The sequence below is a fragment of the Cebidichthys violaceus genome, unplaced genomic scaffold, assembly GCF_023349555.1.
Source record: "Cebidichthys violaceus isolate CVI_PGR_0920_01 unplaced genomic scaffold, fCebVio1.0.p SCAF_74, whole genome shotgun sequence".
NCBI lineage: Eukaryota > Metazoa > Chordata > Actinopteri > Perciformes > Stichaeidae > Cebidichthys > Cebidichthys violaceus.
This window is the reverse complement of record NW_027176958.1, coordinates 94,211-107,593: the sequence shown is the minus strand read 5'-3', so window position 1 is coordinate 107,593 and position 13,383 is coordinate 94,211. Positions and strand designations below refer to the sequence as shown.

The window sequence follows — 13,383 nt, the reverse complement described above, 5'->3', positions numbered from 1 at the left end:
CAGAGTGCATGGTCGGGGCTCAGGGCTTCTGCATAATCCCAGGTTTATCCATTCTGGTGAGCCAAGAGACAGAGAGTATATGCAGAGAGAGAGAGAGAGAGAGAGAGAGAGAGAGAGAGGAAGAGATTACGGCTCATCTCTGATTTTATTCAATCAGTGTTTGCACAGCAAACGGTGAGAGGGATCGCTCGCTAGCAATTCAGCGGTTCCGCACCTCAGTGCACACGGGAGAAGATCGGTGATAGATATAGTTAAATATCTCCTCCGGCAGCTGTTAAACAGGTTCATCAATTTAAAATGCCTTCATTCATGTCGATGAGGAGCCTGTTATTTCTCATAAAGAGGGGTAGCTAAAGATACTCACTGCCTATATGTGACAACTGACAATTATTGACCTTAAGTTTTCGTATTTTGTTCTATTTCGTTCTGTCAGATTGGGTCAATGATGACTTTCAAAGGCTGAAAAAAATAAGATAAGAGGGTCTCTAATGGCTGACAGTTCTGTGCTTTTGTTGTGAAGAGCTTATCAATTTCACAGCAGGCGATTTTGCACTGAAACAGGCTCTTGACGTGGCCTCCTCTGGAGAACACAACCTGCCCCGGATACACACTGAGAGTCCCGGTCACGGCTGAAGGGTTACATCAGGCTGCAACATGAATATTTGGGCAGGAGTAGTTCGTTGACAGGTGGGAAAATTAATGTTCAAATTTGGACATTGATCGCTTTAACTCAATGCCTTTAAGTAGCCTAAAAAAACCCCAGATGTGTTAGACTAATTAATAAAACTAGATGGTTCTCCTAACCTGAAAAAAACGAAACATTTGCACCTCAGAAGGCATGCTTTTGATTCATTGTGGAAAAGCACGCATCCTCAGAAATGTAATACATATTCACACGGAGGAGCACAAAGCAGATTGCTGCATCCTTCCACAGGTCCCTTGAAGTGTGAGACTTGAAGGAAGAGTGGTTCTTTTGAAGGCAGGTAGAAGGCGTTGCGGGGCTGAGAGGTGCTGGAAAGGGCATGTCCAAACAGACTTTAGGCCCTGAGTGATGGGACACGGGAAACGGTAAGAGGACACCTCGTCCCTGCTCGCATGTCAACACGGTCATGTGAATCACAGCTGTGAGAGCGTCTGAAGATCCAGGAGACAATAGACGCCGACTCTCAGCAACGTCTGTCTCAGCTTCTACAGGTTCAGCAAGCTTTGTCGGCATCGCTTTGTTTTTTTTATCTTTTGAAATGAATTAAACAGATCTGTAATAATAATGTACCTCTCATCAAGGCTTTTGCAAGGTAATCCCAAATGGAGGTGGATACAGTGAAAATGCAATGCATCACTGGAGTTTAGAGGGCTCACGTTAAGCACTGCTTCTATCACGAGGCATGAATTAATGAAGTAATCAATTCATTCCATAGATTCAGAGGGTACTGGCCCAGGAGATGCAAGTGTGTGGGAATATCGTAGATCATCTAATTATCTGATTAAAAAAAATATATCCTCATATTAAGTCAGCTCAACTGATGTAACACTTGAACACCGTGTGTGTTGTGATTGAGAGTGAATGAAAACTAGTGTGGGAAAACAGCTAGCTAAAGGTCATGGGTACATGGTTGAAAATGTTAGTTAGCAAAAAGGTAAAAAAGTTGCAATAATTACCAAAAGAAATAATGAATAATGTGTTGAAACTAAACTAAAAAGTAATTGGTAAAATCATTGAAATTGACAGCTAACCTAAAGTAAGCACATGTCAGTCAAACTAGTTGAAGCTAAAAGTAGCTCATGGACAAACGGTTGAAAAAGATGACGGTTCAATTTTTATGATAACATTGTTGTCACTGTATCCACTTTTGTATATTTAATAGTGTAAAAATAACACATTTCAAACAACACAGGCGGTGTTGTGAACTTGGGGACTTGACATCTTTTCACATTTATGTCTCCTCAGAGATAGAGGGCAGCAAAGATCAAATAATCCCCTCATGCCTTCTCACGTTACTCCTCGGCTCCTCTCGCCCTTATTTATTTTTGAACCTTTCATTTTCCCTTAAAGATTTGACTCGTTGAAAATGGTTTTCACTCGTCTCATTCTTTCAGTAAACCTGGACCGTGACTCGACAACAATACAAATAGAAGTTGTCTGTAATGTTTTTGAAAAATTCTTCCTTTCAGAATAGAATAGAGGGTTATTCAGCTACAATGAATTTGCCTTGGTGTTTGCATGCAATAAAAATAACATACAATACATCTTAAGGAAATACAAATACAAAAGGGGAACAATCTCATCTTAATTGTTTATTTACATTCAATTATTTTAGTCACATAACACACAACAAATGTTGTATTTGGTTTATGTTGATTTCAGGTCTGTACTTCTCCATTAAAGCAAGTTATTCCAGAAAGTTATGACGAGCAATGTATCAATGTCACTGATAACCTACTCCATCGCAGGCCACTAATACATCATTATCTCCTTGGGTGCGTCCTCTGTAGGCCTCTGCTGCTCCCGCCTCTGCGTGTAGGCTGCGTGGTCGTACAAGTAGATCAACGCGACAGCGACGAGGGAGAGCACCGTGTAGAGGATGACCAGGTAGTATCCCAGCTTCAACTCTGACGTTTTGTTCCTCAGGTCTGCTAAAATATCGCCGGCGAAGCTCTGTACCAAATCCTCCGCCATGCTGGTCACGGTGACGTTCAACGCATATAAAATGAGGACCACAACGGACAAACATGCTGCAGGAAAAAAAGAGAGAGAAAAAATGACAACCAGCACTTCAAAAAATGCCAATTTGTTTCTGGCACTTCCACTTCTATCGCTCCCAGGTGCTCAGTGCTCTTATTAAGCGTTTATCTCACTTACCGCTGAACGAGCTGCAGACGTAGATGCCGATCGGCCCCATGTAGGTCTCGTAAGGGTTGCTGACGCTGTTGTAGAGGGAGATAAGGATGCTGCAGCAGGAAAACAGCAGACACAGGGCCAACAGGCACACGACCAAACCGTGCAGCACGGCATTGATACTTCCTGTTTCACTCAACTGAGGAATCACTACACACACACACACACACACACACACACACACACACACACACACAGAGTATAAAAACATCATGCTTATATAGGAGTTTACATGCATTATATAGGCTTTGCTATCAAGAATATTTGAAGACGTTATCCAATTGTGCCAATAATGTCAATTCTAGAAAAGATATTTTTGTATAGTCACAGTAATTAAGGGTCAGCTCACCCAAAATTTAAAAAAAAAACAAACACCATATTTACTCATTTATCCACCGTTTGTGATACAGACATTAACTGAATTGTTTATTATCAAATTAATAAATCCCACACCATCAATCTTCAAAATGAACAGGGATTACAGTTCAAGTGTTCAACCCAATAAATGCAACGACAAATTTGTTAACACAGGAATATAGTTACAGTACAGCATATTGACATAGAATTGAATGAATCGGCTCCATTGTCATTAGATACGCAATCCAGCTATTTGAGTCAGTATCGGCCCTATATCGGTGTTGGTGCTTTCCCACTGTGAAGACATACTGCTGCTGGAATTATTTCAATGTAAGTGCCGTCGGCAGGAATCTCAGAGACGTGGAAAAACCGGGTAAATAAAACCCAAAACTATCAGCATGTCTGTAGAATCTCGAGGTATATAAGAGGGAAAATATTTACCTTGAAAATTATCCTGACCTCCGAACAAGGGGCAAAAGTTTCTGTTCATATTCCCAACAAAAAGCTTCAAAATGATCACGGCAGATCCATTGGTGAAGCTACTTCCATTTCTTGTGCACTCCATGGTCGTCTCAGCCCATTTTAAAGACATGCAGAACCCCAACACCAAAACAGAATTGGCAGTAACCAGCGCGCTGCCCATGAAAAACAGAATCTTCTTAATGGACGGCATTATCGCCGTATTCCAGCTGCGCTAGTTAAATCTAAATCCCAGCGTCTCGTCTCTAAAGCTCAGATGAAGCCTCAGAAGCAGATCAGGACCCTCTGATCCTCTGACGATTCTGTGTGAGAGTTACCTTCCTAGGTGGAGTGGACTGCTGGTCATAAAAGCTCTAGATTATGGCAGTGACCTTTGGTTTGAAAGGAAAACACAGAGCTGGTTGTCATGGTAGGACACCAGTATGATAACTGTGCCATGTCTGGTCTCAGACTGCAGAGAAAACCTCGTCTGTTTCCTGAACGTACTGTGAGGGTTGTGAAATACTTTGTGGGGGGACAGTGCTATTAGTGGATAGAAAATTAAAACTGAACAGAGCAAGCTTCATGTAAAAGACGCTCTTCAAGAAGACACACTCAGTTCCGGTTGTTCAGTATCGACACACCTGTGGTGAACTTTGAAGGAACCACGCTCACAGTCCTCGATTCAAAGTCTTGTTCTTGAAATTGTAGGGTCATAAAACATAATGTGGATTAATTATTTACCTGTCTGACTAAAAAAAAAAAAAAAGAAGTTACTGGAAGAGGAACGATCATCTGATCACATGTATGTGTCATCATTATGCACTAAAGCTATGACGACAAGAGACGTGAGGATATGTTTAGCTCATTGGGGCAATAATATCATAAATAAAGAGATTAAAAACACAGAGGAAACTGACCTCTGACCTCTATAATCATGTCATTTTACACTGTAAGCCACCTTGGTTGGTGCCATTGATTTATAGCACAACATTTAAAAAGAGAACAGTCTTTTTCCAGCATCAGCGAAAGCTATAAAGCTCCAGGACTTCCTGGTTCACGGTCATCATAGAGAACCTCTTTATGCTTTTTCAGAATGTTTCTACCAATCCCCTTACATCTGAGTGTAATTCAAAATTTATTTTTTTTTAGCAAAAAGTTAGTTTTAAATTCTCCCATACATGTTTGTAATGATTTAAATACTTATCAAACTCATTTGGTTGAAATTACATCTTCCTCAAAGTCCTACAGAAAATGTTTAAAATGTATAAACATTACACATGTATACTATGCATTATGTAATGAAGAAGCACTGTTACGTTACATTACAATTAATTATGTAAGTCTTATAATAAAACTCTTTATAATGCACTCGGCAACTCATTAAAATCATAAATATCAGTTTGTTTTAAAAAAAAATATGTATAAGTTTTATTTCAACAGGAATTAAATGAAAAAAAATAATAATAATTCTAAGGACACGGGCACAAAGCGGACAAGCCCACAACGAGGCACACACACACACACACACACACACACACACACACACACACACACACACACACACACACACACACACATACACACACACACATACACACACACACACACACACACACGTTGTAATAAAATAAGCGGCCAGACTGTGGCTCCCTTTCCTCGCCAAAACCGGCGGAGGAGGACCCGTGTGCTCGCTGACAGCCAGTTGTGTTATGTTGGAGTAAACACAAACTCCTCCTCCCCGGTGACAGGCGGCAACACTGAAGCGTCGCCTCGCCTTTTCCAACACAATTTTTTTTTTTGCGCTCAGGACTTATTGTCGGTGCCATCAAGGTGAGTGATACGATTACTTTGTGTCGTCAAAGCAGTCTTTTTTTTTTTATTTGCGTCTCATTCCGCGGCACCTTTTTCCTGTCGTTTTTTTTCAGTCACACAAAACGCCGTGTTACCTGTCCGTTACGCACAGCAGCCAGCGCGCGGTTGATTTTTTTATTTATTTTTTTTTCTCTTCCACACGAGCCGTCCATTTCAGGTGCGCGCTCAGCTTCGTAAATGTGGCAGTGAATGCATTCCTACGATCCAGCGGTTGTTTATGGCGTGATTAAATCACCGGGAGCTCTCTGTTTGACAGCCCTGCAGCGACTTCAGTCAAACCGGTGTGTCAATGTGGGTTAATGGAACACGCGTTTTGGAGTTTGTGTCCTCGAGTCATGGTCTTTTTCTTTCCTCCTGTGTGTGTGTGTGTGTGAGTGTGTGTTCTTGTGCATTGTCTTTTTTTTGGATTCTTCGCAGTGAAGATGAACAATCTTTTGAGGAATCTTGTGGGTCTATGTGGGCTGCAGTTGAGCCAGTTTCAACATGTCTGTGATCAGAGGCTATTTGGTACTTCATATGTCATGGATGGATCTGCTAAGACTTGTTACTGAAGGAGGACTCTGCGAGGTTTCTGGAGTTATGTCTCTAGCTGTTGTAGGCTAAACGTGGAGTCGGCTGCACAGATTTTAAATTTTTTTTTTGAAGTGGTTTGTGATACAATAGTCATTGGACACGCATGATTTGTTAATCTCCACGGGGAAGGTCTCTCCCCTGGGGAGGTCAGAGGTCACGGTCAGCAACACATCGGCGTCCTCGGAGCAGATTGTAACGGGGAGATGAACCGAGTCTGACGTGAAAATGAAAAGTGAAATGAACCAAGACGCCATCAAGATCGTGCTCCACTGACCGTTAGCAAGAGAACTTTGACAGCCTGTGCTCCTTGAAAAAGACTGTCATCATAATAAGACACAAAACAAACTCTTAGTGACAATATTTTTGCATGCTTTCATCATGTTTTTTAAGCATTCGGTGCTGTATGTAGGACCTGTATGGACAGACTGTGTGGGTTAAAAGCTGGGCCATAACATGACAGCATGGCTGGACAATAAGCTTGAGTTCATCAATGTCAGAGAGACGCTGCTAAATTACTCCTAATAAATCTCGTAGTCTATCTGACAGGGACAGGTACTGCAGACCAGAGCAAGCCCGACCTCTGGGATGTCTCTCTCAAACGAGGGTACCACTCTGTGAACTGCGTCACAGGTTTCTGTGACTTCCAGTTTTTGCTCAACAACGATCAATTCTGCTGCTTTCCATTAATAAGCCACATCTGACTTTCTACGTCATCGAAAACACAAGGCCGAACAAGCGAGCGCAGGCCGACCTCTTAAAACACACGGAAGCTCTCGTTCAGTGGAACCAGCCGCCAGACTTTAGCCGACGATCGACCACAGACCTTTTCGCTGCCTCTCTGTTGCTAGGGCAACGGCTTTGGTCCAAGTTTACTTCATGTCAGCTACTGTATCGATAAACGTGAACCCGCTGAGAATGTTTACGTCGTCAAGTTTCAAAAGGTCTTATATTTTAAACGGAGAGATGCATCATAACACACCTTTTAAACTAGTGATTTTGCTTTCATATTCATGCCATTCGCCTTGATTTGAACTGCCTGTGAGATTCCAGTGTGCGTACCATTTCAATTATACAGTATAGGCCTTGGGAAGAATGCTAATTGTTGTGGCAGAAGCTAATGAGGATGCATTGAAATAAACAAATAGCCACGGCGAGACAAATGAGGCCGTGTTTGAACGCAGGAAGGAATACCATTAAACTGCCGAGTGCTGTCGGCAGATTGATCCGGCTTTCATCTCGTTACAATTCATGTTTTGACTCCAGTTAAATTGGACTCTCTTCGTGGGCTCTCAGGAGTCAGACTATCAAATGCGTATCATGTGCAGTGATGCATGTCCCTGGGACGAGATTGGGGGGGTTTTGTGTACTGTGTCTTCAGTCTCCTAAATGAAACGGTGCGAAAACTCAACAGGATTGTAATTGCGGTGAGCTATTTTCAACCTGCATTTATTTGCTGTTTAACACGCTGCCAAGATGTTCTCCTCTATTTTTTTTCCAGCTATATATATATATATATAGAGAGAGAGAGAGAGCTGTAAGAAGGCCTATTGTAACGCTTGTGAAGAACGTGGGTGCGCTGTGCGAAACGGAACAGATGTGGCAATTAATGAAATCCACGTCGAGCTGCGTATATATATATATATATATATATATATATATATATATATATATATATATATATATATATATATATATATATACCTGGAGTTTCTAACAGCTTGCTTGGGTATAAAACCTCAAATTGGCCAGCCCCGGAGTAAATCCCTCTATCTACGCGCCGCCTCTCTTTTAAGTCTCGGAAAACACTCCGATTCTAACTTTTGGGCCGCGAGACTTCACGCCGTGACGTGCCACGTTAACCACACTCTGCCTGAAGGTGCGCTCTTCTCCTCAAATAGGCGGAAGAAGGAACTAATTGGTATAAAGCCACGACAATTAAGAGACGAGCCCGGTCTGACCCGGGACGTGTCAGACATTCGCCTCGCAGAGGGGGCTCGTGGTTTATGCATGATCGTACTTTTTTGATACAAACAGCATCTGCATCCAACCTGTTATTGTTCTGCCTCCTGTCTTAGTAGGAGCTTGTTTGCAGCACATTACGCTGCAGCGTGTTGCAATCGTAGGCTTGTTTGTGCTTGCGGCTGCTTCTACAGAATGCAAACCCTGCAGTCATTCTTCGGATTTGGCATTTCATTGCTTAAATTATTTAGTAATGATAAAACATACCCAATGCGGAGTGAGGATGATTTAACCCTCACTCGACCAGGCGAAGCGCAGCAATGATTAATGGGAGGGGATGTTGGGGGGGGGGGGGGGCTTGTATTGGATGTGATGTTGATAGTTTCCCAGAAACGGTGCCAGAAAATAGCAACAGTGACGGCAAAGACAAGGGAAAGCAGAAACGGAGCATGTGTGTGCGGGGGGTGGTGGGGGGGGGGTTGGTATTGCTTCCTGTTTGGAGGATGGGATCCGGAAAGCCCCCGCAGCCTCACGGAGAGCTGGGCCCTCACTGACACTAAAGAAGGCGCGTCTCCGTCGGAGGAGGCCCCTACTGAACGCTTTGTCCAAGCGGCTACCTGCGGCCCACACTCATCCGACCTGTGGCCGGCACTGCTGTTCTGCTGGCTTATCGGGAGGGGGGGGGAGGCACCGCTGTGGTTTTGTGATTGATACATGTACGAACTCAAGCGGTGCATATTTGTGTTTGTTTACCATCGGCTGCGTTTTTTTCAAAAAGTCGGCGCTGAAAAACAGCTGGACTGAGATCAAGGTCCCCCCCCCCCCCCCCCCCCCGATGCGTCAGAACTCACCCACCATCTGCTCAAAGGAGGCATTGTAAGTTGCTCTGAGATAACAGTGAGGCCCGAGCACATGAGACCCAAAAGAGAGATAATCTTTTTGAGGAGACGCTAAATTAAACCCATCTGTCATCCCAAAAATAGCGCAACAAACCGACTGGAGCTGCAACAATTCGTCGATTAATTGATTAGTCGATTAAAAGAACTATTTTGATGATTGATTCAAATCTCTTTTCAAGAGAAAAGGCCAAACATTTGATGACTCCAGGGCTAATGTGAGGATTTGCTGCTTTTCCTTCTCTTATATTATTGAATATTTGGGCGTTAGGACTGTCGCTCTGACAAAACAACACATTTGACGGCAACATTTGAATTGGAAATGGAGTATTTTCCGTTGTACTCGTCGTTGGACACTGTGGATGACGAGGAAAGGAAGCGCTTGTGACCGTGTTGTGACCTCAGGATTGTGACCAGATCGATCAGAGAGAGATTTCCATCTCCACCTGTTTCACCAGAGGCCCGAAGAGGGGAAAGCGTCCAGTATTTCCCAAATGCAGAACCAGAGAGAAGTCTGGATAATTAAACACGACTAAGGGCAACATAAATACGTCTCAAGCGATCTTGTAAACCCTCAGATGTATGGTAGGACCCCTCAGGGGATCCTGAACCCCATGTTGAGGACCACTAGGTCAAGCCCTTCTGGTTTGAATAAGAGAATATGGCCCAGGGAAGTACTGCATGATGTCACTCCACCACAGCTGCCCAGTAGTAATGTGGGTGTATTCTCGCCTCCCAGGCAACACATAGTTTCTCTATTGTATTTCTGTCAGTCGCTACATGAGCGTATTATAAAGTACACCGCAGAGCTCTTAAAAGACGCGCTTTGGGAGATCGAGCCGGTGACCTTTGCAGTTGTTTTAGGAGTCTCCAAAGGGGAAGAAAAACATTGTTGAAGAACATTTTTAAGATCCGTATGTTTTTGTCTGCTTGTAGTAAAAAAAAAAAGAAAAAAGGCAGCAGCCTGCCAAAAGTTATTTTGTTGTAATCACACAGTCGCATAATCCCTGAACATCAGCATGCTGGACAGATGTGATTTTAACTCGATAACTCTTATTCAATTGAGCTCCGACTTTTAGGCCACAATATGGCAACCTAATTTGGTGACCTGCTCAGGGAAAGCAGGGTGGAGCCCAGAAGAGATTAACTCCCTGCGCTGTGTGGCCTGATTTTTTTCAAACCGAACTGAAAGCAAACATCTCCGGCTCTCGCTCAAAACACATATTTCAGTCCGCTTTTTTATTTTATCTGAACGAACAACTAGGAACAAAAACAAATATTAGGTTTTCTGTGGAGAACAAAAGGGCGTCGCTTAATATATCGATTTTTGGCGGCCGGGAAGAACAGAATGTTCAGCTATTGTGGATTTTCCTTGAAGGCATTTTTTTTTTTGTTTGATCCTGCATTTGAGATGCAATCATCTTATATGCACTTAAGAAGTCCCACCCACACATTGGTAGATAGCTTGATGTTTGTGATAGAGTCTCTGGGGTTAAAAGATGATGCAAAGAGTGCGAAGCCGATGCTTTCTGTACATGTGTTCACGCATGGTTTCTGAATAGTCTTTTTGTTTATTTTGTAGTTAATGTCCCTCTAAAATGTCCCCCTCTCAAACACTCTAGAACTTCGATGTTGACGCTCAGACGCAAACGCGTTAAAGTGTCTCTCAATCGTTTCCAGACGCAGCAGGCGTGTGGCTGTGTCTCACATGGCGATGGGGAATAAAGAGGGATTATCTCCCCTCATTTCTGAAGCACCATAAACTATAAAGCTCAGCTGGGGGATGCACCGAGGCCCCACCCAGTCTTGTGACTTATGGGTTTTTTTTTTTTTTTTTTGTGCAATATATCAGCATCATTTTTCTCTCGCACCTCCATAAAATGCTCGTGTTTTTTTGCTGAAACGTCAGTGTCGGGTCACGTTCTTTTCTCAATCGAATCCAGTTGGATTATAACATATTTTGGGGGGGATGTTTTAGAGTGTCTCTTAAGGAACTGGCAACCGATCATACATGAGATTTAAAAAAAAAAAAAAAAAAAAAAAAAAAAGGGTGTGACTAGATGAGACGAGTGAAGTAAAGAGGAAATAATGGTTTGGCTGTATCACTACAGAGTTTGTTGACATGGAGGAGTACGGAGCCTAATGAATAATGGATGCTTACTAAAGCAGCCCATTTCCTATTCATTCTTTCAAGGCTGCTACACAGGGAGTTGTGTGTGTGTGTGTGTGTGTGTGTGTGTGTGTGTGTGTGATCATCATGTCAGCCCTTCAATATTTTCATTGTGTTTTTCGGTAACATGACGCAGCTCGAAGGCCCTGGAGTAACTCCAATAAACACGCAAGCACAATGGGCTTTTTCAAAAACCGACGGCTCATTTTTATGTGATCGTTGTGTCAAATAGATTCAGAGCAACAGTTTTAACGCACCGCGCACACACACACACACACACACACACACACACACACACACACACACACACACACACACACACACACACACAGAGAGAGGAGAGAGTAGTCGGCTCTGCTCCTGTTTTATTCGTTCAAAGTCTTATCTGCTCCGAGGTTTCCTTTTTTTTTTTTTTTTTTTTTTTTTTTTTTTAACGTTAGTATTCCCGAGGCTTGTAATAATTAAAAGTGCGCTGATCGCATCGCAAAGACCTGCAGTGACGGGGAACAAGCGTTAATTTAATGTTTGAGCTGAAGAGGATGTGGCGAGTTAAGATCTATTAAATGTCTTACAGCACCTTTTTAACTTCGGACTCTTTGGTGGAGCTCCATAGCGTTGAGGCCTTTTTTTTTTTTCTTTTTTTTTCACTGTGATGAATGTGTCTTAAATGAGTGTAGTTAGATGCGGCGGTGAGTCGGGGGTTAGCCGACACGCCCTGCATGCTGAACAGGCACATGTACGGCTCCAGAGAAAGCGTTAATATATATATATATTTATATATATAGGATAATCATCAGAGCTGTCCTGGGTGATATAAATGACCAAGGTTAAAGGCAGCCGGGGTCATGCGGCATGTTGGAATGAAATGAGGGCACGGCGCCTTGAAAACATGCCTCATCTTATTGAATTCCTGTCAGTGTTTTAAGGGTGTGACTTCAGCTGCTGTTATGTGACGGTGTCTGCCTCTGTGTGGAGGAAGAGACCTGGGGGTTTAAGATGAAACAAAACCAGAAACACCAGGAGACGGAAGGACACGACTGCAGGCCCACAGTGACGCAAGCCATGTCAACTATTATGTAGTAGTATTTAGCTTCCTCCCATTTCTGACAGGCAGCTGATTAAAAAGAATGAATATGATGAAGATACATATTGGATAGGAGAACCCAGCAGATCCGAGCCAAGTCTGGTTTTGATATGAGAGAGCGATATCTGATGATGATAATAATAGCCCCAATATTAGTTTTAGAGATGTTGGTTTGTGATCATTTAATATTGACAACGTCGCGTCTTTACGCATGAAGACTTGTCTTTAATTGGCTCTACCCATTCACTTTGTAGAGGGTACTGCTTGTAATGACACTGTTTGATTAATAGCGAGTTCCATCTTTATAATGCTGATCAAAGATGCTCCAGATGTCGACCCTCTCAATAAAATCCTCGTATCTCATATCTCATGCTTCGCATTTGATTAACGTCATTATGCTCTCCAAAACAAATTAACGCGGGACGCTTCTGCCTCGTTCGTAGTGTCGTCACGTAAGATGTCTTCCATCGGAAAATATATCACCCGTAGTTAGCGCCGATAGGTTTGAGTAGATAACAGGCCTGGTCCTCTTGAGGGAGATGGGACTGATTCATCCATGTAAGAAAACAAATACAGCACTGTGACTTTGTCACACTGACCGTCAAGCTCTGTAGATGTTGAAACATTTTCACTGTGGGGGAAAAAAAAGTCCACTCCACATATATGCTTTCCTTCTTTTGTTTAGGAAACTTTAAAAAAAAAAAAAAGAAAAGCGAAGCTGTATGCTGCTAATCGCTGCAGCATTTGGTTCCTGCAATATGTTTTCCCGCTGGGAAAGCACACTGTTGACAATCGCACTCATCCAAACGCTGCCAAAGCCTTCTGCTGTGCTCGGCCAGAGACGGTGCCAGATCCACACCATTCACTTACAACGATGGGATATGTGTTGATCGCGATGGCCGTCTGCTCCGACGCCAGCACGGATTCAACCGCGAGCAGCCGTTTGGTGTTTTTAACAGAAGTGAGGAATAGGGATTGGACGACGATGCCATATATGTAGGGCTTGTTTTCAGCTTTCATTACCCCCACCCCCCAAAAAAAAAAAGTGTTAATTGAGTGTTAGAAAGTGAAATTTGTGTGTAGTTTTATAATTCTGGTGTTTCTTAGAGGGTCC

The 13,383-nt window shown here is 42.9% G+C and overlaps 2 protein-coding genes across 3 annotated transcripts in view; one reads left to right on the top strand and one right to left on the bottom strand.

The window, feature by feature from the left end:
* Positions 1-2,282: 2,282 nt before the first annotated feature.
* LOC137892044 (clarin-3) lies at positions 2,283-4,045 on the bottom strand. Its single transcript, XM_068736942.1, has 3 exons — positions 3,695-4,045; positions 2,861-3,046; positions 2,283-2,733 (listed from the first exon to the last, which is right to left on the bottom strand). The coding sequence occupies exons 1-3, from the start codon at positions 3,924-3,926 to the stop codon at positions 2,456-2,458; spliced, it is 696 nt and encodes a 231-aa protein (XP_068593043.1). The 5' UTR covers positions 3,927-4,045; the 3' UTR covers positions 2,283-2,455.
* A 1,415-nt stretch (positions 4,046-5,460) lies between these two features.
* Positions 5,461-13,383, top strand: part of LOC137892028 (receptor-type tyrosine-protein phosphatase epsilon-like) — a 48,866-nt gene continuing 40,943 nt past the window's right edge. For both annotated transcript variants that reach the window (XM_068736919.1, XM_068736918.1), the window contains exon 1: positions 5,461-5,545. The gene's annotated coding sequence lies outside the window, so the exon portion shown is untranslated. The remainder of the gene's footprint in view (positions 5,546-13,383) is intronic.